Source organism: Pristiophorus japonicus, chromosome 13 (genome assembly GCF_044704955.1).
Source record: "Pristiophorus japonicus isolate sPriJap1 chromosome 13, sPriJap1.hap1, whole genome shotgun sequence".
Classification (NCBI taxonomy): Eukaryota; Metazoa; Chordata; class Chondrichthyes; family Pristiophoridae; genus Pristiophorus; species Pristiophorus japonicus.
Genome location: NC_091989.1, coordinates 137,831,986 through 137,857,907, shown reverse-complemented (window position 1 = coordinate 137,857,907; position 25,922 = coordinate 137,831,986). Strand labels below are relative to the sequence as shown.

Below are 25,922 nucleotides of genomic sequence, written 5' to 3'. Positions count from 1 at the left end.
TTCTGTTCTTTCAGAGACTAATTGTAATATATAGCTCCATCTAGTGGACTACTGCTCCACCTAGTATACCACTGTGTTAATACAACTAATGCTGTATATAATAAAAAGATCAGGTCACCTGACAAGTTCCAGAGTTGAAGCCATCTTATAAAGTGTGTGATTATGATGTCGTAAGGAAGATTTCACATTGGTGACGTAGGATCGGATTTCTGGATTCCCTAAGTGAAATTCTTATTGGTGGATGATTCCAGCCAAACAACAGAGAGACTAGCGAGGTCCTTTGTGTTGCAGAACAGTTAAAAATCCAAGGTAAATTACAAGCACACTTGGCTGAACTGCCAGAGCCCAGATGGCCGCACCTATGGGAATAATAGGGCGCTTGGGTGAGCTTCAACATGACCGAGAGAATTTCGGCGCGTCTGTGGAGCAGCTACAAATGTTTTTCACTGCAACTTGTATCATCTAAATCCCCGATGATGAAAACCATAACCGGTTGCTGTTAGAAAGAAAACGGACTATTTTTCTGACTGAAGCAGACACCGAGGTGTATGAAACCCTGATAAAAGTGCTTGTTCCCGTCAAGCCAAAGGACATGTCACATATGGAGATTCTAAGCAAGTTAGAACAGTACTACAGTCCTGAGCCCTTGGAAATTGCTGAAAGTTATCGTTTTGGAATACGAAATCAATTACCTGACGAGAGTATCAGTGAGTACATTGCAGCATTAAAAAAGCTATCCAATCACTTTCATTTCGGAAACTTTTAGGACTGAGCATTGCGTGACCGCTTTGTTTGTGGGATGAAAAATGAAGCAATAAGAAAAAAGTTGTTGACAACCCCTAATTTGATTTTGATTTAGCTTGTCAGATAGCTATGTCAATGGATATGGCTGACCAATATTCACGAGCCATTTCCAGTCATCAGACAACTGAAGTGATTTGCCTGCAGGTTAAAAGAAAAAGGCAGTGGAGCCCCAAGGCCTCAGCAATTGGCCAAGGTAACAGAGCATTGAAGTCGTGCTATCGGTGTCTGGGACAATACATTGCTCAAACTTGTCCATATGTGAAGGCAGAGTGTTTCTTCTGCAAGTAAACTAGGAATCTTGCGAAGGCATGGTGACTGAAAAGTAAACCGACTTTCAAAGCTATAAGAAGAAATCCTCAGAGACTACATAGCATGGAAAAAAAGCAACAGGATGAGAAATATACGTCATCAGGAGCACAAGGTACCTAACAACGATTTGCAAAGTATCATCATCCAAGCAGGAACAAAGATATCCATGGAAATCGACACTGGTGCATCCATGAGCGCAGTACCGGAATCGCTATATCTCGACAAATTGCATAATTTCCCATTAGAGAAATCGAAGGTAGAGCTGCGAGACTACTCAGGAGAGCAAATACCTGTGGTAGGTCGTATCACTGTACCGGTGAAATACAAGGATCAATTTCAGAGCTTGCCTCTTTTAGTTATGGCAGGAGACAAACCTGCTTTACTCGGTAGAAACTGGTTGGGATCACTGAAGCTGGATTGGAATGAGATATTTCGTGTTGAAACGAGATTTGCATCAAAGGATGATGTCATCAAGATGTGAAACAGGCAGTCCTATCCAAGGCGTCAAGGCGAGTGACAGGGTACAGAAGGACACTAGACCAGTTTATTGCAAGCCACATCTCATACCATATGCACTCAAGGAGCGAGTTGAGCAAGAACTCAAAAGACTAGAGACTGAGTACATTATCTCTAAGATAGATCTAAGTAATTGGGCTACACCCATTGTTGTTGTACCTAAGTCAGATAGTAAGGTAAGGTTGTGTGTGATTATAAAGTAACCGTAAACCAAGTTCTAGAGGGTAATCTCCCGAATACATTGCCAAATGTAGAAGATTTTTTCACATCTTCTCAAAGTTAGATCTACATAAATGCTTACTTACAACTTGAACTAGATGAGGAGTCCAAGTCATGCTTGACTATAAATACTCATCTAGGCCTATATCAATTTAATAGGCTACCATTTGGAGTGTCTTCCGCCCCCGCTATATTTCAAGGGGTGATGAACCAGATTGTGCAAAGCATTGAGGGGGTAGTATGACATACTCATTTCAGCACCAAATAGGCAAATCCATAATAATGTATTGAATGAAGTGCTCAAATGGCTAGAGAAGCACAGAGTACAAGTGACTGCTCACAAGTGTAAGTTATTTCAAAGCTCAGTGGAATACTTCGGGCACAGAGTAGACAAAGATGGTTTACATTCAGGAAATGCACCCACTCCCAAGAATATCACTGAACTTCGATCATTTTTGGGTCTTTTGAACTATTATAGAAAGTTCCTACCAAATTTGGCTACAGTGTTACATCCACTGAATGAGCTGTTGAAAAAACAGGTCCATTGGAAGTGGTCAGAAGAATGCGATACAGCATTCAAGGAGTGTAAAAGCCAGTTGGTAGAGAGTACCATGTTAATTCATTATGACGTATCTAAGGAGATCAAGCTAGCATGTGATGTCTCTCCATATGGAGTTGGGGCAGTGATCTCTCACGTACTACATAGTGGGGAGGAGAGACCAATTGCTTTTGCTTCACGCACTCTCAGTGCCAGTGAGCATAATTATGGGCAAATCGAAAGGGAAGCTTTAGCATTCATTTTTGGGGTCAAGAAGTTCCACAAATACTTGTACAGTTATAATGTACCATTATTATGGACCTTAAGCCCCTGACAGCAATCCTCCATCCAAAGTCCCCAGTTCCAACCTTAGCTGCAGCCCGAATGCAGAGATGGGATTTGATTTTGTCAGCATATACGTATGACATTAAGTACAGATGATCAGTTGATCACAGTAATGCTGATGCTATGTGTGGGTTGCCATCCCCACCACAAGTTACACCCAACAGGGAAGAAGTGTTCTATTTTTCGTACATTGATGAGCTGCCAGTTACAGCTGAAGAGATTGGTAGAGCAACCAAACGTGACCCAGTTATGAGTACATTGCAAATGGCTGGCCAAACCAAGTATCAGAGAAAGATATTTATTAATACTTCATTCGTAGGAATGCATTATCAGTGGATAAAGATTGTATCATGTAGGGTGCAAGAGTGGTTATCTCAAATAAATCTGGTCCAAACTATTAGGAGATTTTCATGACCAGCACCTGGGAATGTGTTTGACCAAGAGTTTTGCATGCAATTACTTATGGTGGCCAGATCTAGATAAGAATATAGGCCCCGAAATTGGTGGAAGCTACCAAGTACCACCCAAAAGACCGCTGATGGTACTTTGGGCAGAAGTTCATGGAAAAATCTTGGAAAGACTGCCCAGTAGCAAAAATGGGACTTACGCCCTGAATCTGGGTGGCAGCGGGCGGTAGATCCTATTCTTGGCGGCAAATGCAATCCTCGGCAAAGTACCGCCGAGGATTGAATCGGACCCAGGGAGAGGGGAAATGATTAAATTAAAAATTGTCAAAAAATAAGAAAAAGCACCAGAAATCATTCAGGAGACCCCATTCACCTGAATCCCTGTTAAAAAAAATAAAGAAAAGTGGATTAACCTTTTTTTTGCAGGTCTTCGTACTTACCGTTGAGGTTAGACCTGCCTCCACGCGGCGGTCTTTTCCCCTGCTGCAGCGGAGGACCGCCCGGACCGAACTGGCAGCTCGGCAGGCGGGAGGACTCTTACGCGCGTTGCATGCCAGTGGACATCAGCAGGCAGTCCCCAGCTGTCTTTCCTCCCCGCCAGTGGGAGGTCTCCACCAAACTCACTCGAATGGGAGACCACCCAGAAAACTCGGCGGTGGCGGACAGTAATTCCACCAATTTCGGCCCCATAGAGTACATTGTTAGTCAGTGTACAACATGTCAATTGGTAAGCAAGGAACCACCATCAGTACCATTACAGTCATGGAAATGGCTTCCTAGGGTATGGCAGAGGTTGCATATAGATTTTGCTGTGCTAGTGGGACAGCACTTGTTCATTGTGATTGATAACCATTTAAAGTGAGTAGAGGTGTTCCCGATGCAGAAAATAGCAAGTAAAACACTAGACGATTTGTGAAGATTATTTTCTTCATATGGCCTCCCAGAAGAAATTGTGTCTGATAATGGGCCACAATGTTGTTCAGAAGAATTTGCACAGTTCACGAGCAAAAATGGTGCAGCAGAGCGGACAGTACAAATTGTAAAATGTTCCCTCATCAAGCAAATGTTGGATCCAAATCCAAAGCAACGACAGTTGTCATTGAACCATAGAATGGAAAATTTTCTAATTACTGGTTGTATTACTCCTCATACAACTATTAGTAGAGCACCAGCAGAGTTATTTCTCAAATGACAGTCATGAACTAGGTTCTTGTTGTTAAAGCCAAAATTGGCACAGTTTGTAGAAGAGAAACAATTAAAACAGAAAGAGAATCATGATAGAGGTAGAGTAAGAGAGAGAAGTATGAAATTAAATCGGAAGGTGCGAGTGAAGAATCATTACCATAAATGGTTAAAGTGGTTACCAGGAAGAATGGTGAATATATGTGCTCCTCGCACATATTTGGTCAAGATGTTTGATCATGGACACGTTAGGTTTGTTCACGTTGATCACATTTTACCAACAGATGTGGAAGGAGTTGAAAGTTGGAATGATTTGATTATTTCTGACTCATCAGATAGTCTTGTTACAAGTAGAGTACCAATAGCAAATCCTACATCAGATGTACTAGAAATAAGTCCAAGAGAAACTCAGAATTTAAGTCTGAGTCCGAGTCAGGCAGACAAACAGTCTGAAGATGTAGAGAGTTCAAATGTAGATCAAGGGTATCCCTTGGAGGAAAACTTTCCTCAGGATCAGCCTAGGATGAGTCTAAGTTCGACACCAAGTTTGGAAGGTTCTGTTCAAGAGCGAAGGTATCCTCTTCAAAACAGAAAACAAGTGGTTAAGTTTGATTTGTAAATATGGCAAAATAAGTCCATATCTTTTGTTATGTATAACCACGCAAGTTATGTCTGATGATTGTTTGTTATAATTACTTCTTCATTAAGGAGGGAGAAGTGTAATATACAGCTCCATCTAATGGACTACTACTCCACCTAGTGGACTACTGTGGTAATGCAATGAATGATGTATATAATAAAAAGGTAAGGTCACCTGACAAGTTCAAGAGTTGCAACCATCTTGTTAAGCGTGTGTTTATGATGTCATAAGGAAGATACCACACTATCCATTATGCCATTTGCATTAATATGATTACTGGAGTTACATAAACTCAGGCTATGCTATTAAATTCTTCTCTGAATAGTGGATATTACTACATAGACCAGACGTTTGCAGATTTAAAGCAACTAATATATTTATGAACAAATTATTAGTAAGAAGAACAATAATCGACAAATGTGATAAGTAGAATAAATAACCATAAATACAAGAGAAAATGTATAATGGATTAATAAGCCTTTGTAAGAATCCCACCAGTTCAAGAGGTTCTGTAAATTTGATGAATAAAGTTTGTGCACCGTAATTTCAGCTTGTTTTGCTCTCTCAGAAGCCCCATGTATGAGTTGTTCCCTCAGGCATGTAGAGAAACAAAACTTCCCACTCTCATTAAACAAAGAACTTGTGTATTGATTCCAATTGCCTTAGCTTTTAAGTCTAAGTTATTAAAACCAAGATTAGTATTAACTTATTTATACCCAGAGTATTTAAGGAAATGGCCCGAGAAATAGTGGATGCATTGATGATCATTTTCCAACAGTCTATCGACTTTGGATCAGTTCCTATGGACTGGAGGGTAGCTAATGTAACACCACTTTTTAAAAAAGGAGGGAGAGAAAAAACGGGTAATTATAGACCGGTTAGCCTGACATCAGTAGTGGGGAAAATGTTGGAATCAATTATTAAAGATGAAATAGCAGCGCATTTGGAAAGCAGTGACAGGATCGGTCCAAGTCAGCATGGATTTATGAAAGAGAAATCATGGCTTGACAAATCTTCTAGAATTTTTTGAGGATGTAACCAGTAGAGTGGACAAGGGAGAACCAGTGGATGTGGTCTATTTGGACTTTCAAAAGGCTTTTGACAAGGTCCCACACAAGAGATTGGTATGCAAAATTAAAGCACATGGTATTGGGGGGGTAATGTACTGACGTGGATAGAAAACTGGTTGGCAGTCAGGAAGCAGAGAGTCGGGATAAGCGGGTCCTTTTCAGAATGGCAGGCAGTGACTAGTGGGGTGCCGCAGGGCTCAGTGCTGGGACCCCAGCTATTCACAATATACATCAATGATTTAGATGAAGGAGTTGAGTGTAATATCTCCAAGTTTGCAGATGACACTAAACTGGGTGGCAGTGTGAGCTGTGAGGGGCACGCTAAGAGGCTGCAGGGTGACTTGGACAGATTAGGTGAGTGGGGAAATGCATGGCAGATGCAGTATAATATGGATAAATGTGAGGTTATCCACTTTGGTGGCAAAAACACGAAGGCAGAATATTATCTGAATGGCGGCAGATTAGGAAAAGGGAGGTGCAACGAGACCTGGGTGTCATGGTACATCAGTCATTGAAAGTTGGCATGCAGGTACAGCAAGTGGTGAAGAAGGAAAATGGTATGTTGGCCTTCATAGCTAGGTGATTTGAGTATAGGGGCGTGGAGGTCTTACTGCAGTTGTACAGGACCTTGATGAGGCCTCACCTGGAATATTGTGTTCAGTTTTGGTCTCCTAATCTGAGGAAGGACGTTCTTGCTATTGAGGGAGTGCAGCAAAGGTTCACCAGACTGATTCCCGGGATGGCAGGACTGACATATGAGGAGAGACTGGATCGACTGGGCCTGTGTTCACTGGAGTTTAGAAGGATGAGAGGGGATCTCATAGAAACATATAAAATTCTGATGGGACTGGACAGGTTAGATGCAAGAAGAATGTTCCCGATGTTGGGGAAGTCCAGAACCAGGGGACATAGTCTAAGGATAAGAGGTAAGCCATTTAGGACTGAAATGAAGAGAAACTTCTTCACTCAGAGAGTTGTTAATCTGTGAGATTCCCTACCGCAGAGAGATGTTGATGCCAGCTCATTGGATATATTCAAGAAGGAGTTAGATACGGCCCTTACGGCTAAAGGGATCAAGGGGTATGGAGAGAAAGCAGGAAAGGGGTGCTGACGTGAATGATCAGCCATGATCTTATTGAATGGTGGTGCAGGCTCGAAGGGTGGAAAGGCCGACTCCTGCACCTATTTTCTATGTTTCTATATAGCAATTCCCAGGCAAACACAATGCTTCATGCATATAATCAAGGAACAATGGGGAACCCAGAGATTGTGAGTTTATAATTCCCCACTGGCAATGTGTTACATTGAATTCAATAAATCTGGTGAGTTTTTGGCTGGCATTATAAATGTGACCACAAAAGCTGCAGAATTGTTATGCAAAACCAACTTGTTCGCTAATACAATAAAGGGTGAGAACTTACCACCCCTGCCAAATCTGACCTATTGAAGTCTCTAGTCTACACTATGTAGTTGATGCTTAATGCCCTTTGAAATAGCCTAGCAACTCACTCAGTTGCCAAGACAAGAAGGGAAGGGTGATAAATGCAGTATTGCTCACATTCTGAGAATAAATTTTAAAAAGGAAGAGCGAATATCCAGAATTATGTGAACATTGCGTGTCTGCATTAAATGTACAATTGATACAATGAAACAAACCACTTGAATTTAAGAGTAAATGGCAGCAAATTTGCTTTTACTCCATTATTTTGGATGGAGTTGTTTTTGTCATAATTTGCACCAGTTTTCTCCATCTTGTAATATAATGGAATCCGATCAGCCAGATCCACTTTAAAGAGAAAGTTGTCACAATTTCCTTTGTTCAGTTTTAAAAGAGCTGAAAGGAATATCACTGCTAAATAAATCAAGGGAACGTACCAATGTGGTCTTCTGATTACAAGCACAATTTCATCGCAGTATAAAGGAAACCAGCAATTCAAACTTTGCTAATGGATGAGAAATATACTAAGCTGAATAATAAAATTACAACCAGAGAATATATTTTTCTATGCAAATCATTAGAACCTAGTCTCCTCCTCTAACCCTGCTTCTCCCCGCCCCTTGCTGACCACCACATTAAACAGACTGCAATTGGAATAATTGGCTGCTCTACAATTCATTGCATTATGGAAGTACCCTTTGAATTTTTCATATACTATTTTCATTGATATGTCTACATTTAGGTTTATATACCCTCAGCTTTAAAAAATTATTTCTTTGTTTTCCATATCCTGATTTATTTTTTATGATCTTGTCCATTCAACCTTTCTATCTCATTATTAGCAATATACCTGAAGCACCCTCCCTGCACAGGTATGGTAGCAAAGTGGTTATATTACTGGACTAGGAATCCAAGGCCTGGACGACTGATCCAGAGATGTGAGTTTGAATCAGCTGGGGAATTTAAATTCAGTTACTGAAATATATCTGGAATAATAAGCTTGTATCAGCAATGGTGACCATGAGCTCAATTTTCCACAAAGCATTTTTTTGGCGTACTTGAAGAGTTACACCCGATTTTGGGGGGCCTAAGTAGGCCAAAAAAAAAGATTCTAAGTTTCCCCGTTGGATTTCTTCATTTTGGCGTGGCCTAACCCGACCTTTAGTTTTGGGAGTGGAGCCTTGATCTGCGCCAAAAAAATCAGGCTGCCATGGTCTATGTGTGTGTGTGTGTGTGTGTGTGAGAGAGAGAACCGGGGACCGCGAATGGGACCAGATCGGTAGAATGGGGACTGAGAATGGGACCGGACAGCCTTCGGGCGGGGTTGGAGGTATGTGTTTTTCAAGTCTTTCAGTGTGTCCGGGCATCAGCTGCGCCAATTTCCTTACCTGCGCTGATTTCCTTAACTCTAGGGAAGGTTTTTCAGCAGAGGCCACATACGCTGGCCTAAGCACAACTGGAGTAACTCTCAGTTGGCCAAACTTCCCTAATTGTCGTAGGTGGCTGAATACGCCCCCTTTGGCTGAAAAAAAAACTGACCTAAAAAAATCATAACTAACTGAGTGCAAATTGATTGAAGAAACTGTGGTTTTTCAACTTAGGCCAAAAAGAGCAGCCTGCTCCAAAAAAATGGAGCAAATCACTGGGGAAAATTGAGCCCATGCATGAAACTATCGGATTGTCATTCAGGGAACTAAATCTGCAGTCCTTACCTGGTCTGGCTGATATGTAACTCAAGACCCACAGCAATGTGATTGACTCTTAATGCTCTCTGAAATGGCCTAGCAAGCCACTCAGTTGTAACAACCACTACAAGAAACAATAATGGATCCTGGTGGGGACAGCCAGGAAAGGACTTTTGATGGAGCACGAAATTTGTTATGCTCCAACAATCTGTTAACGCTATATGACCCATGTAAGAAACTTGTTTTAACGTGCGACGCATCGTCCTATGGGATCGGGTTTGTGTTGCAGCATGTTAATGCCAAGGGTCAGTTACAGCTGGTAGCTTATGCCTCCAGAAGTCTGTCCCAGGCAGAACGGGGCTACGGGATGTTAGAAAAGGAAGCGCTTGCATGTGTATATGCAGTAAAAAAATGCACCAGTACCTGTTTGGCAGGAAATTTGAGCTGGAGACAGATCACAAACCCCTAACGTCCATTTTGGCCGACAACAAGGCCATAAATGCAAATGCATCGGCCCGCATACAGAGGCGGGCACTCACGTTAGCCGCCTATGACTACACAATTCGGCACAGACCGAGCACTTAAAACTTCGCCAATGCACTCAGCAGGCTCCCACTAGCCACCACCAAGGGGGCAACTGAGCATGCTGCTGAGATGGTCATGGCTGTTGAAGCTTTCGAAAGCGAAGTCTCACCCGTGACAGCCCGTGACAACCCATGGCTCCAGGATGATCAGGGCTGGGAACTCAACATCCAAGGGTATTCAACATTCAGAAAGGATAGAATAAAAGGAAAAGGAGGTGGTGTAGCATTGCTGGTTAAAGAGGAGATTAGTGCAATAGTTAGGAAGGACATTAGCTTGGATCATGTGGAATCTATATGGGTAGAGCTGCAGAACACCAAAGGGCAAAAAACGTTAGTGGGAGTTGTGTACAGAACTCCAAACAGTAGTAGTGATGTTGGGTAGTGCATCAAACAGAAATTAGGGGTGCTGGCAATAAAGGTGCAGCAGTTATCATGGGTGACTTTAATATGCATATAGATTGGGCTAACCAAACTGGAAGCAATACAGTAGAGGAGGATTTCCTGGAGTGCATAAGGGATGGTTTTCTAGACCAATATGTCGAGGAACCAACTAGGGGGGAGGCCATTTTAGACTGGGTGTTGTGTAATGAGAGAGGATTAATTAGCAATCTCGTTGTGCAAGGCCCCTTGGGGAAGAGTGACCATAATATGGTGGAATTCTACATTAGGATGGGGAATGAAACAGTTAATTCAGAGACCATGGTCCAGAACTTAAAGAGGGGAACTTTGAAGGTATGAGGCATGAATTGGCTAGGATAGATTGGTGAATGATACTTAAGGGATTGACAGTGGATGGGCAATGGCAGACATTTAGAGACTGCATGGATGAACTACAACAATTGTACATCCCTGCCTGGCGTAAAAATAAAAAAGGAAAGGTGGCTCAACCGTGGCTATCAAGGGAAATCAGGGATAATATTAAAGCCAAGGAAGTGGCATACAAATTGGCCAGAAATAGCAGAGAACCCGGGGATTGGGAGAAATTTAGAACTCAGCAGAGGAGGACAAAGGGTTTGATTAGGGCAGGGAAAATAGAGTACGAGAGGAAGCTTGCAGGGAACATTAAGACGGACTGCAAAAACTTCTATAGATATGTAAAGAGAAAAAGGTTAGTAAAGACAAACGTAGGTCCCCTGCAGTCAGAATCAGGGGAAGTCATAACTGGGAACAAAGCAATGGCAGACCAATTGAACAAGTACTTTGGTTCGGTATTCACTAAGGAGGACACAAACAACCTTCCGGATATAAAAGGGGTCAGAGGGTCTAGTAAGAAGGAGGAACTGAGGGAAATCCTTATTAGTCAGGAAATTGTGTTGGGGAAATTGATGGGATTGAAGGCCGATAAATCCCCAGAGCCTGATGGTCTGCATCCCAGAGTACTTAGGGAGGTGGCCTTGGAAATAGCGGATGCATTGACAGTGATTTTCCAACATTCCATAGACTCTGCATCAGTTCCTATGGAGTGGAGGGTAGCCAATGTAACCCCACTTTTTAAAAAAGGAGGGAGAGAAAAAACAGGGAATTATAGACCAGTCAGCCTAACATCGGTAGTGGGTAAAATGATGGAATCAATTATTAAGGATGTCATAGCAGCGCATTTGGAAAGAGGTGACATGATAGGTCCAAGTCAGCATGGATTTGTGAAAGGGAAATCATGCTTGACAAATCTTCTGGAATTTTTTGCGGATGTTTCCAGTAGAGTGGGCAAGGGAGAACCAGTTGATGTGGTGTATTTGGACCTTCAGAAGGCTTTCGACAAGGTCCCACACAAGAGATTAATGTGCAAAGTTAAAGCACATGGGATTGGGGATGGTGTGCTGACGTGGATTGCGAACTGGTTGGCAGACAGGAAGCAAAGAGTACGAGTAATGGGTACTTTTCAGAATGGCAGGCAGTGACTAGTGGGGTACCGCAAGGTTCTGTGCTGGGGCCCCAGCTGTTTACATTGTACATTAATGATTTAGACGAGGGGATTAAATGTAGTATCTCCAAATTTGCGGATGACACTAAGTTGGGTGGCAGTGTGAGCTGCGAGGAAGATGCTATGAGGCTGCAGAGTGACTTGGATAGGTTAGGTGAGTGGGCAAATGCATGGCAGATGAAGTATAATGTGGATAAATGTGAGGTTATCCACTTTGGTGATAAAAACAGAGAGACAGACTATTATCTGAATGGTGACAGATTAGGAAAAGGGGAGGTGCAACGAGACCTGGGTGTCATGGTACATCAGTCATTGAAGGTTGGCATGCAGGTGCAGCAGGCGATTAAGAAAGCAAATGGCATGTTGGCCTTCATAGCGAGGGGATTTGAGTACAGGGGCAGGGAGATGTTACTACAGTTGTACAGGGCCTTGGTGAGGCCACACCTGGATTATTATGTACAGTTTTGGTCTCCTAACTTGAGGAAGGACATTCTTGCTATTGAGGGAGTGCAGCGAAGGTTCACCAGACTGATTCCCGGGATGGCGGGACTGACATATCAAGAAAGACTGGATCAACTGGGCTTGTATTCACTGGAGTTCAGAAGAATGAGAGGGGATCTCATAGAAACGTTTAAAATTCTGACGGGTTTAGACAGGTTAGATGCAGGAAGAATGTTCCCAATGTTGGGGAAGTCCAGAACCAGGGGTCACAGTCTAAGGATAAGGGGTAAACCATTTAGGACCGAGATGAGGAGAAACTTCTTCACCCAGAGAGTGGTGAACCTGAGGAATTCTCTACCACAGAAAGTTGTTGAGGCCAATTCACTAAATATATTCAAAAAGGAGTTAGATGTAGTCCTTACTACCAGGGGGATCAAGGGGTATGGCGAGAAAGCAGGAATGGGGTACTGAAGTTGCATGTTCAGCCATGAACTCATTGAATGGCGGTGCAGGCTCGAAGGGCCGAATGACCTACTCCTGCACCTATTTTCTATGTTTCTATGTTTCTAAAGTCTGGACAAATAGAGACCCGCTACTGTCTTTAGTCAAGAACTATGTCCTGAATGGGGACTGGGCAGCCACGTACAGGGCATGCCCTGAGAAATTCAAACCATTTCATAAGCGCAAGGATGCACTCTCGATTCAGGCCGATTGCCTACTATGGAGAAACCGAGTAGTCATGCCCCAGATGGGCAGAGAGATGTTCATCGGAGAACTCCACAATTAGCACCCTGGCATTGTCATGATGAAGGCAATTGCCAGGTCACACGTTTGGTGGCCAGGGATAGATGCAGACCTGGAACTTTGTGTTCGCAGCTGCAACACATGTGCCCAGCTGGGGAATGCACCCAGGGAAGCCTCCCTTAGCCCCTGGCCCTGGCCCGCCAAGCCATGGTCACGCATCCATGTGGACTACGCAGGTCCTTTCATGGGAAAAATGTTTTTGGTTGTAGTAGACGCCTACTCCAAATGGATCGAGTGTGACATTCTCAATTCAAGTACATCCTCTGCCACGGTAGAAAGTCTACGGGCAATGTTCGCCGCTCATGGTCTACCTGACGTCTTGGTCAGCGACAATGCCCGTGCTTTACAAGCATTGAATTCCAGGACTTCATGGCATAAATGGTATCAACCATGTCAGAACAACACCATTCAAGCCGGCCTCAATCGGCCAGGCGGAGCGAGCAGTGCAGATAATCAAACAGGGGATGCTCAGAATCCAAGGGGGTTCCCTACAAAGCCACTTATCATGCCTCCTGTTGACCAATCGATCCCGACCACACTCACTCACAGGGGTCCCATCCGCAGAGCTGCTAATGAAAAGGACGCTCAAAACCAGGTTATCCCTTTTACACCCCACCATGAAAGAAATTGTTGAGAGCAGGCGCCAGTCACAATGTGACTACCATGACGGGAATGCGAGAGCGCGATGTATTGATGTCAATGACCCTGTCTTTGTCCTCAACTACACTGCAGGGCCCAAATGGCTCACAGGCACTGTGATTGCCAAAGAGGGAAATAGGATTCTGGTAGTTAAACTTACCAATGGACAAATCTGTTGCAAACACGTGGATCAAACAAAAAGGAGGTTCAGCAACCCCACAGAAGAAGCAGAGGAAGAACACAATGTAGAGTTCACTCCACCACAGGTGACCGAACACCGGAACCAAGCGGAGGAGAGCCCAGTCACTGTGGACAGTCCGGACGGGCCTGAGGCATCGCAAACAGCAGACACTCAGGCCAGCGCCCAACAACCGGAGCCCCAACTCAGGCACTCTACAAGGGAGTGTAAACCATCAGAGAGACTTCACCTGTGATCCCAAAAAGACTTTGGGGGGGAGGTGATGTCATGTATTCAACTGTCATTGTAACCCATGTATAAACTGACCTAAGTTGTACACCGTGAGAACATTGACCACTAGGTGGTGAACTTGTGGGAGACACTCCTAACCTGGACTTCCATGTATAAAAGGGGAAGCTCCACCCACCTTCTTCACTTCAGTGCTGGCTAATAAAGGTTACTGGTCAAAGAGTGACCTTCTCTCAAGTATGGGCCTCGTATGCATTTATACTGTATAGTAAGGACATATTGGTCTACTGGCCAATATTTATCTCTCAATCAACATCACTAAAAAACAGATTTTCTGGTCATTATCACATTGCTGTTGTGGGAACTTGCTGTGTACAAATTGGCTGCCGCCTTTCCGACATTACAACAGTGACTAAAAAAAAAGTACTTTATTAGCTGTGAAGCATTTTGAGACATCCTGAGGTTGTGAAAGGTGCTATATAAATGCAAGTCTTTTTTATATCTTACCTTTTTAAAGCACAGTATATACAGGATGACGGTAGGCAAGATGTAGCAGACTGGATGTGAGGTTTAGCAGTAGTGAGCAAGATGTTGGGGGAGCAGTTGAAAGGAAGTGCAGGGCTTAGAGTGGTTTTTGGGTTGGCCTTACTTGGGGGTGGAATATGGGGTTTGGGTTATTGTGGGGTTCCTAGAATCCAGCAGTGGTGTGGGGTGAGTACCAGGATATGGCAGCACTGTGCAGCGAGTCCTGTACTATGGGATAATTGGGGAAGGTACCAAAAACTGTGTGTAATGTTGGACAGAAGGAATCTCAGTGTGGCAGCACTTGGGTGGGTTTACAGTGTCTGGCACACTGCGTACGGGTCCTGGGACATGTCTGAGTAGAGGACCAGTTCCTTCTTGTGTAAGTACTGGGCAGGCAGCAATGGGGGATAGTTTGTGGTATTGCAGTATTGTGTGGTGGGGTCTAGTTTCCTCTAGTGGAGGATGGTACTGAGGTCTATTGTTACTAAGAGTGGAGGATTCCAGTATGTAGCAGCTCTGCGGGTGTCTGGAGATTGAGTAACATTGGGGGGAGAGGTCTAGGACTGGTGGCCCTGCAGGTAAAAGGCATCAGGTCTGGCAATATTTGGGGGTACTGGGAATCTGACTGAGATCTTAGTGTTTGGCGGCACTGGGGATGGGGGCTCTGGAGTGATTACCAGTACTGGAGTGGGCCCCAGGGTCTGGAAGCAAGTGGGATTGCCTGTGATCTGTCAGCAGAGAGGGCATCTCAGGGTCCGGGAAAATTAGAGAATGGGGTTTGTGAGCACTAGAGAAGGTCTTGGAGTCTGGGTGCACTGGGGAGGGGTTATCTTTGTCTGGAAGTATTGGTCTGGAACTCCCCGATTCTGGAAGCAGTGAGAAGAGTCTGGGACCTCAAAGTGTCTCAGTTGGAGAGATGGGCCAAACAGAATCTGTTCAATCCATCTCCAGCCTGTTCACAAAAAAGAAAAGAAAAACCTGCATTTATATAGCACCTTTCATGACCTCAAGACATCCAAAAGTGTTTTACAGCCAATGAAGTACTTTTGAAATGTAGTCACTGTGTTAATGTAGGAATCGGCCATCAGAAATTGTCTTTGACCCAAAGTCATGTTGTATTTGTTAACTTTAATCACAACTACAGGCCTGCCAGAATGGAGCTGGGCCAGGGAAGATCAAGGTCAGTCAGGAATGGGTTATGGCAAGTCAGGATGGGCTGCAGGGGACACGGATTGGTGCAGCAGCAGAAATGTAAAAGGTTCATTTATAACCACTTAGTTTGGCCAATATCTCAACTGACTATGCAAAACCATTTTTAATGAGCTGGATCTACTACAGGGACACATGGAGCAGAGGATAGATACTTGCCCATGGGGAGAAGAACAGAAAAAGTCAGAGCGACAGTCATCACCAGGCTGCCATCAGGTACGTTCTTACAGCTGTTTTAATGTCTATAATCAGTGAAGAAAATCAACTAAGGACAACTGCTATAACCTTACATTACAGATTAGTGCCTACCTCACCAATGGAAATGTTGTTTAAACTTTTAAGATGAACCAGCTTAACAAATGCCAATGTAGAAATGGCACCTTTTAGTTGGATACCAGTCTGATAGTTGACAGCCCATGAGGCGGAGAAGAAAAAGGTTTTGAAAAACTCTGTAATAAATAGGACAAAGCACAGTCCAACTCCATAAACAAGATTTTCTGACTTTTCTTCAACATGCTTGAGTATAGCATGAACCAGCACAGCCTGTAGAGTAAGAAACAGAAGTGGCAATTATTCAGCAATAATATGGTGAAATATTTTAATGGTGCAGACTAGGAGACATTCATTTTGGATATCTGCAACAACAACAACAATAACAACTACAGCCTGCATCAATGTAATACCTTTAACAAGAAAAATGATCTGAACACACGTTACAGATAAGTGGAAAGCAAACCTACACCAAGCCAGGAACGGGGAAATTAGGAGGGACAAGCAAAAACTTGGTTTGAGATAGGTTTCAAGGTTTTTAAAAGGACAGGGAGGTTTAGTAAGGGGATTGCAGAGAGTGAAACCCAAGTGGCTGAGATTTTACTATTACAGGTGGGGCGAATGGCAGAAGCTGCACTAAAGGCTGGAGTCAGAGCAATGGAGTGTTCAGCAGGAAGGGGAGATATAGAGCTGGAGGACATTACAGAGATAGGGTGGGGTGAGGTCATGAAGCGATTTAAAGGCGAGGCCAAAGATTTTAGGTTTAAGGCACAGGGGATAGAGAGCCAATGTAAATCAGCAAAGCTAGCTAGCATTGATGTGCCAATAGGACTTATTGTGGGACAGGTTACTTGGAGTTGATGGAGGATGGGGGGGCCCAGCGAGGAGAGTCTACAAATGATAAGATATGCAGCATACTGACATGAAAAAGTGTCCACTATGGGGACCGCTCCTCCCATAGCAATGCAGAGCAAATCTCTCTGTACTCTGAACTAACAATGTACTTTTAACCGATAGGACTGGATTTTCGGGTGCTTTGCGACCGGGTTTTCACCGCGTTTTGATGCTCCGCGGCAAAAATCCGGTCACAAAGCCCAGTTGCGATCCTTGGCTCCTTGTTTGCGGTGGCGCTTGGAGGCACCACCGGAGAGAACTGTGCTGGGGTGTAACGACGCGGATTGTGTTACCGTCTGAGTTTTGGCACTCACCCGACCCGTATGCCATGCCCAGAACACCAACAGGTAAAACCTAGTGGTGCAGCCCTGCCAGCAGCGGTAAGTTGGAAAACCTGCAAAAAGGGTAAGTTAAAGTTTTTATTTTTTTATTTTTTTGCAGCGATTTGTTAGCTAAGTGTCTTGGTAATGCTGTTTGAATGTTTTTTTACATTTATTTTTTCCCTTCTCAAGGCCTATCTCGCAGCGCTCCCAGTCCCGCACTAATGTTGGCAAGGATCGCGTTTTGCGCGCGATTAATTGTGCAATGCCTCCCTTTGTGACCCCAAAGGCCCAAAATTAGGCCTTAAATCGGTAACACAGTGGAAACGATAATTTTCATGTATCGCTTATGTTTTTTCCCAAAAACGGAGAAATCTGAAAATCCAGCCCATTGATTCTTAAGATTAATGCCTGCTCCACTAATGTGATGTTTTTCACTTTTCATATTGATTGTATTTGTGAATGACATTGCCAGGTTAGTGCCAAGGTTAGTGCCAGGTTAGTGGTAGTTTTGTCCTGTGGTTCTGTGCCCTCCAGTAATTGTGTTGACATTCATTTTATGAATGACCTTTAAAACCACAGAGACATTTATCCTATGTCTGTGGGTGGATTAAAGCTCAATGGCCAGGGATGTTGCTGATCTAGTCCTTTGGACAGTCTTCTTGAAAACTTAACACCTAACAGGGAAGGGTGGTTCCAAACTATATAGACCAATGATACTGTTAGTATTTTAATACTCAATTAAAAAATATACAAACCAATTTAATAGTTCCTTTAGGTATTAATGCATATTTGATTTTTATTTGTTTACAAGAATTTTTAATATTTTGAGTGACTATATTATATAGAGAATGCAAAGAAATATTAAGCTTCATAAAACTGCTTTAAGGAACTTTGCAAAACTGTGTTATAGAGAAAATGTTTGAAATAGTTTCACTAAGTGAGGGAGACACAAATAATGTACATTTATGTCAGAGATCGTTTACTTTCATAAGGAGGGGGTGCTATAAGTTCTTACAGTTTTGTAGTCATGCTTCAGTGATGAACCTAAAATCCTTTCAATTTAAAGTTTGTTTGAAATATAGGAAAATAAAATAAATATTGAAACAGTGAGTAATTAGTTAATTTAAAGGCAGATATGACTGCTTACCGGTCCCAAAAAGCTACAAATCATACAAGTAACTGTACAAATTATATTCATAATAAGCCTTGTTCGCTGAAACTGTACAGTTACTTTTTCCAAGGAAGCTTTCTCACTGCCAACCCTTTCCACTTCATTCTCCCAAAGATGCAAGAATCTGTAAATATATTCAACAAATTGTCAAAAGCATTTTCATTTTATTTTTTATAAATATTTTTGTACTTTCTGATCACCCAAAATTTTTCTCCAAATTGACATACCTTTTGGCATTCACATCTGAATAATTGGACTGGGGCAGGGGAGGCATATTGTCTTGATTTAGTTTCTTCTTGAAGCCTTTCAGCATCACTGGTGTCAGCCAGGAGAACAAGATGAATGAAAATAAGCCAGCATCATCAACTGGAGCTGGAGATGGATTCCTGCAAAATGTTTTGTTGCGTATGATAAAGGATGGTAAATTCTGAAAACCATGAAGGATTTTGCATTGTAGGACAGATTTTTCTTTCACTTACTTTGGCTTTGGACGAATAGGAATCATTGTTTTAAAACTCTGAAAGTATTTGTGGTGCTTATTCTGAACCTCATGTACGTCTTCTGTGCCTGGAAATTCCATTTCACTGACTTCTGGGAATGTACTTCAATATCGGGACGATTGCTCTTGAAATTAAAGAGTTACAGGTTAAATATTGATGCAAGTTGAAGAAGTATTCAATATCATAGCTTTTACACCAATTTGATTGTCACAGCAGAGGTCTTGATATGACTTTTCACTTTAACAAATGGCATATTTAATTACTTGAATGTTAGACATTGCAATTTCATTGTAAATATGCAATGTTTGGACATCAAGGGGGTAAAACTGCCCCTTTTTATAGCTCCGTTAGCACCTCCGGGAGTTGCTAATGGGGCGCAATGGCGTTTTCACCCGGGGAAAGGGGATGCTATCGCCTCCTGTGAAATTGCCCCGGAAGTTTGGGGAATGCTGTCCTGGCAGCGGCCGCTCCGCGATTAGTGCCCTGGGCTGCCATGCAACCAGCGATGAGGTCATCGCCGTGCGGACCAACCCCATTCCGCCCCACGCCGACTCCTTAAATCGGGTCGCAAGGCTGGTGGGGGCGGATGTCAAAGCCAGCCCCGCGGGTCACGAAGCTGCTGGACATCCGCCACCGGGGCGTTCCTTAAAGGGGACGCCTTTAGCGCCCCGGGGTGCCATCTTTATTTGTCGACCGACTCTTGGGTCGGCCCGACAATGGCAGCCCTCACGTCGACTGGGCTGCCATCGTACAGCCCGGCTCTCCATTTTGGATGCCGGACTGCTGGCTCGGTCTTACACGTCCCTGGTGGCCCAGTGTTGACCACCAAAGGGTCATACAGAGTGCACAGCAGCCCTCCTCTTTAATGGAAGGGGAGAGGTGTGTAGCGCTACAAGGAGCATCCGTGTAGCACTGGCCTGCTCCACACAGCACTGCCGTCCCGCCCCGGGAGCACCTCTCAAAGGAAGCGGTGCGCCAGAGACAGCGCTCTGCTTCCTTTGAGGGGCATACGGTCCAATTCCGCAACGGGGGCGGGACGTCCGGGCCGGGCGCAGGAAGTTCCAGCCCCGGAAGGTTACCGCCCCCAATCAGGGCGAAGGGCAATTTCTAGCCCCAAGGCTCCAGAATTCTTGGGGTTAGAAAGGATGGTTCTGAAGTGTTGCGGCAGCAGGTGAGGCAGAAATTGGAACTCAGATCTGGCAGAATTGTGTCCTTTTGGCTCTGTCAGATATTTTTTCAGGTGTGGGCCCATAATACACCTAACCACAAGTTTAAATGAGGGAAATATGAGCCTGAAATTGGAGTAGCAAGCGATGTCCCAGATATCCCGACATACACCTTTTACTGATAGGCGAGCAGTGGTTCATTTTGTATATTTTTAAATTGTTCAACTTGTAATCATTTGAAAAGTCTAATTAAAATTATTTAATATAAACGAGTTTAACATTTTCCTCTAGTCATAGATTGGTTCTAATATTTCAACTAAGCTGATTGTATTGAGGTTGGGGGAACAATTAATACAGCTTAGGGCCCTCCAAGGCCACCTGTGATGGAAAGGTACAACGCATCAAACATCTGAACAATCTTACCCAAAAGTCAACCATCAACCTGTTTTATACTCAGACCGACTTCTCTCACATTAACAGCCCGTATATCTCAGTCTGTAATTCAGCCGTCAACTGAGAGATGATTCAGGTCTTTAAAGTGATGGAAGCCTTTGGTGATGCAAGTTAAATTCAAAATGTGACTTTGACTGTGATTAATTGCTAAAGTCAAATAAGGCCAGTTGAATTTTTTTCCCCTGTAGAGTAGTAGATATCTGGGGCACAATTTTCACCAACATTCTGCGCCGTTTTTTTGGCATCCGTTTTTTTTTGTTTGGAGCAAATTAACATCTGCAAGTTCCGTCAAAGTTCTGCGCCATCGTAAACTACTTACGGACGATTTTGTTAGTTCCCAATTTTTAGATGTCACTGCGGGTGCCGGCTGCTGGCAGCACCATTTCTGGCCATTTAAGTGAATTTGGCCAACTAGGATTTTTCCAAAAACAGAGCAGTGTACCGTTCTGAAAAACCTTATGTGAATTTCAGAAAATCGCCGCAGAAGATCGAATTCTACGGCCCGGGATAGAAGCGGAGGTGGGGGGGGACGCGGGGGGTGGGGGTGGGGGGGGGGGAACTTTTGGCACGGGATAGCAGGGGCACCGGCACCGGCCCAGGATAGGAGAAGCACCGAGGCTTTACAATTGCTTATGTCTTGCTGCATCTTGTATGTTTCACTTTGCAGCCTCAGCCCTTCAGTGTGTCCCTCGTTACCTTGGCAACCTCAGTTTTTCGGTGCAGACAAGCTCCACCCACAGAGCTTAAGGTCTATGGGCTCAATTTTCCTGGGTCATTTACACCGTTTTTTTGGTGCGCCCCGTTTTTTCTGGCGAAATTATTTAATTCACAGTTTTCCCCTGGAATCTGCGCTGGCGGAACTGCTTTAGTTACGATTTTTCTACGTTAGCTTTTTTTGATGTCATAGTCTCCCTGATATCTGCACCAGTTTTCAGCACTTTTCGCAGTTTGCCCCCAAATTTTTTATCCTAGGTCGATGTATCTGGCTACTCCTGAAAAATCTTATGGTGAGTTAACAGAAAGCAGCACACATTGAAAAATCGGCGCTGAAAGACGCCATTGTTTTTCATCAAAGTTTTTGGAGGGAGTCTCTAACACTTGAAAAATCCATAATAAAGTTCAACTTTTTTTTAACCTTTCAACGGAGTACATGGAAGTTTCTTGGATTTCTGAAGTTTCAACTTTTTTTTTACTCACACGCCACCACCGAACGTCTTCAAGCAGGGCTGGAGGGGGGTCGGAGCTTTGGCCGTCAGAATCGGCCCAGACACAGGGGCTCGGGGCTCGGTTGGAAAACAAGTCCAGGGTGGTGGGGGGTGATTAGAAGGCTGCTGCACAGGGCACAAGACTGCAATGAGTTTGGGGAGGAGGGAGAAGGGGAGAAGTCACAAGACTGCAATGAGTTGGGGGGGGAGGGGGGAGAAAGGGAGAACTCACAAGACTGCAATGAGTTTGGGGGGAGGGGAGAAGGGGAGAAGTCACAAGACCTGGGTGTGGTCCATCCATACAGACCTTGGGAGAGAGAACAAAGAACCTATCTGTTGTGTATCTGTAAAATATGCACTCCCATCTTCCACCACCAGGGAGCTCATCCCCTGAAGTCCCAAGGGATCCCAGCATCCCTTGGGAGCACTGTATATAAGCCGGCCCCGAAGGCCTGTTCCTCACTCTGGAGTGTCTTATTAAAGACTGAGGTCACTGTTACTTTAACCTCCCTGTGTGCAGCCTCATGTATGTTAGGAACACAATAACTAGCAACGAGAATACAAATCCAACGCAAAGATGCAGCAAACTGTGGGCATCCTGGAGAAGTTCTCGGAGGGTGAGGACTGGGAAGCCTATGTCGAACGGCTAGACCAGTACTTTGTAACCAATGTGCTGGACGGAGAAGGAAGCACTGCAAAAAGGAGCGTGGTCCTCCTCACAGTCTGCGGGGCACCGACCTACAGCCTCATGAAGATTCTTCTGGCTCCAGTGAAACCCACAGATAAGTCGTATGAGGAGCTGTGTACACTGTTTCGGGAGCATCTTAACCTGAGGGAGAGCGTGCTGATGACGAGGTATCGGTTCTACACGTGCCAGCGATCTGAAGGTCAGGAAGTGGTGAGCTACATCACCGAGCTAAGGCGACTTGCAGCAAAATGTGAGTTTGATGGCTACCTGGAGCAAATGCTCAGAGACTTTTTTGTACTGGGCATTGGCCACGAGACCATCCTACGAAAACTTTTGACTGTAGAGACACCGACACTCAGTAAGGCCATTGCGATAGCACAGGCGTTTATGTCCACCAGTGATAACACCAAACAAATCTCTCAGGACACAAGTGCTAGCAATGTTCATAAATTAACTGGAACTGTGTTTGCGAGCAGAAATGTACATGTCAGAACCCACGAGTCTGCAACTGCCAGCAGGCCTCAGGTGACCCAGATGAATGCAAAGCAATTCACACTTTGTTGGCGTTGTGGAGGCTTCCATTCAACCTATTCATGCTGCTTCAAAGGGTATGTTTGCAAGAGCTGTGGAACAATGGGGCATCTCCAACCAGCTGCAAGCTCTGCAAAACCTGCTAACCACCACGTGGCAGAGGAAGATCGGTCAATGGTGGATCAAAGCAATTTCCAGCCTCAGAGAGAGGGGGCAGATCCTGAAGTACACGGGGTGTACACATTTTCGATGAAATGTCCATCTATAATGCTAAACGTAAAATTAAATGGCTTACTGTAGCCATGGAACTGGACATTGGCGCAAGTCAATCCATCATGAGTAAAAAGATGTTTGAGAGACTGTGGTGCAACAAGGCATTCAGACCAGCCCTGAGCCCCATCTACATGAAACTGAGAATATGCACCAAAGAGCTTATCACTGTCCTAGGCAGCACCATGGTCAAGGTCACCTACGAGGGCACGGTGCACGAACTGCCACTCTGGATTGTCCCAGGCGATTACCCCACACTGCTTGGAAGGAGCTGGCTGGGCAAAATCTGCTGGAACTGGGATGAAATCCGAGCGCTATCACATGTCGATGAGGCCTTATGTACCCAGATTCTTAAAAAATTTCCTTCCCATTTTGAACCAGGCATTGGAAACTTTTCCGGGGAAAGGTGCGGATTATCTTGGTCCGAGAGGCACGACCCATTCACCATAAGGCGCGAGCGGTACCTCACATGATGAGGGAGAGAGTGGAAATCGAGCTGGACAGGCTGCAACGCGAGGGCACCATCTCCCCAGTGGAATTCAGTGAGTCGGCCAGCCCGATTGTTCCAGTATTCAAAAGTGATGGCCTGGTCAGGATTTGTGGCGATTATAAAGTAACTATTAATCGTTTCTCGCTACAGGACCAATACCCGCTACCTAAGGCAGATGACCTATTTGCGATGCTGGCAGGAGGCAAGACATTCATCAAGCTCGACCTGACTTCGGCCTATATGACGAAGGAGCTGGAGGAGTCTTCGAAGGGCCTCACCTGCATCAACATGCACAAGGGACTGTTCATCTACAACAGATGCCCATTTGGAATTTGGTCGGCTGCAGCGATCTTCCAGAGAAACATGGAGAGCCTACTCAAGTCGGTACCACACAGTGGTCTTTCAGGACGACATATTGGTCACGGGTCGGGACAAAACCTGGAGGAGGTCCTCCAGCAACTGGATCACGTAGGGCTGCAGCTGAAGAGGTCGAAATGCATATTCATGGCAACAGAAGTGGAGTTTTTGGGGAGAAAGATCGCAGCGGACGGCATTCAGCCCACAGATGCCAAGACAGAGGCTATCAGGAACGCGCCCAGGCCACAGAATGTCATGGAGCTGCGGTCATTCCTCGGACTCCTCAACTATTTTGGTTACTTCCTATCGGGGTTAAGCACCCTTTTAGAGCCCTTACATGTGTTATTGCGCAAAGATGCGAATTGGGTATAGGGAAAAAAACCAAGTAATTTCTTTTGAGAAAGCCAGAAACATTTTATGCTCCAACAAGCTGCTTGTATTGTATAACCCGTGTAAAAGACTTGTGCTATCATGTGACGCATCGTCGTACGGAGTCGGGTGTGTATTACAACAAGCTAACGTTGCGGGGAAGTTGCAACCTGTCGCCAATGCTTCCAGGAGCTTGTCTGAGGCTGAGAGGGCCTACAGCATGATTGAGAAAGAGGCATTAGCGTGTGTATTCAGGGTAAAGAAAATGCATCAGTACCTGTTTGGCTTCAAATTTGAGCTGGAAACCGATCACAAGGCCCTCACATCCCTGTTTTGCTGAAAACAGGGGGATAAATACTAATGCCTCAGCCCGCATACAAAGGTGGGCACTTGCGCTATCAGCGTATAACTATACCATCCGCCACAGGCCAGGCACCGAGAACTGTGCGGATGCTCTCAGTCGGCTACCATTGCCCATCACGGGGGTGGAAATGGCGCAGCCTGCAAACTTATTGATGCTGGCGCAGCCCGCAGACTTGTTGATGGTCATGGAAGCGTTTGAAAATGATAAATCACCTGTCACGGCTCGCCAGATAAGGACTTGGACCAGCCAAGATCCTCTGCTTTCCCTAGTAAAAAACTGTGTACTGCATGGGAGCTGGGCCAGCATCCCTGTTGAAATGCAAGAGCCAATCAAGCCGTTCCAGCGGCGAAAGGACGAGCTGTCCATTCAGGCAGACTGCCTGTTGTGGGGTAACCGTGTAGTGCGACCAACAAAGGGCAGGGAGACGTTCATCTCGGATCTCCACAGCACACACCTGGGTAAAGTAATGATGAAAGCGATAGCCAGATCTCATGTGTGGTGGCCCGGTATCGACTCTGACTTAGAGTCCTGTGTACGGCAATGCAGCGTATGTGCTCAGTTGAGCAACGCGCCCAGAGAGGCACCACTAAGTTTGTGGTCCTGGCCCTCCAGACCATGGTCGAGTATCCATGTCGACTGCGCGGGCCCGTTTCTCGGTAAAATGTTCCTGGTGGTGGTGGATGCTTTTTCAAAATGGATTGAATGTGAAATAATGTCGGGAAGCACCGCCACCGCCACCATTGAAAGCCTGAGGGCCATGTTTGCCACCCATGGCCTGCCTGACATACTGGTTAGTGACAACAGGCCATGTTTTACCAGTGCCGAATTTAAAGAATTCATGACCCGCAATGGGATCATACATGTCACCTCGGCCCTGTTTAAACCAGCCTCCGATGGGCAGGCAGAGCGGGCAGTACAAACCATCAAACAGAGCCTTAAACGAGTCATAGAAGGCTCACTCCAAACCCGCCTGTCCCGAGTACTGCTCAGCTACTGCACCAGACCCCACTCGCTCACAGGGGTGCCTTCATGAAAAGGACACTTAAAACCAGACCCTCACTTCTTCACTCCAACCTGCATGATCAGGTAAAGAGCAGGCGGCAGCAACAAAATGTAAATGATGGTCGCGCCACTGTGGTCACGGGAAATTGATCTGAATGACCCTGTG

At 44.8% G+C, this 25,922-nt stretch overlaps 1 protein-coding gene across 1 annotated transcript in view; it reads right to left on the bottom strand.

The window, feature by feature from the left end:
- Nucleotides 1-18,941, bottom strand: part of abcc12 (ATP-binding cassette, sub-family C (CFTR/MRP), member 12) — a 181,186-nt gene extending 162,245 nt beyond the window's left edge. The window contains exons 1-4 of the mRNA XM_070896944.1: nt 18,841-18,941; nt 18,589-18,747; nt 18,338-18,485; nt 16,013-16,246 (exon numbers count right to left, since the gene is read on the bottom strand). Coding sequence (XP_070753045.1) covers nt 16,013-16,246; nt 18,338-18,485; nt 18,589-18,747; nt 18,841-18,941 — 642 coding nt within the window. The remainder of the gene's footprint in view (nt 1-16,012; nt 16,247-18,337; nt 18,486-18,588; nt 18,748-18,840) is intronic.
- Nucleotides 18,942-25,922: the final 6,981 nt, after the last annotated feature.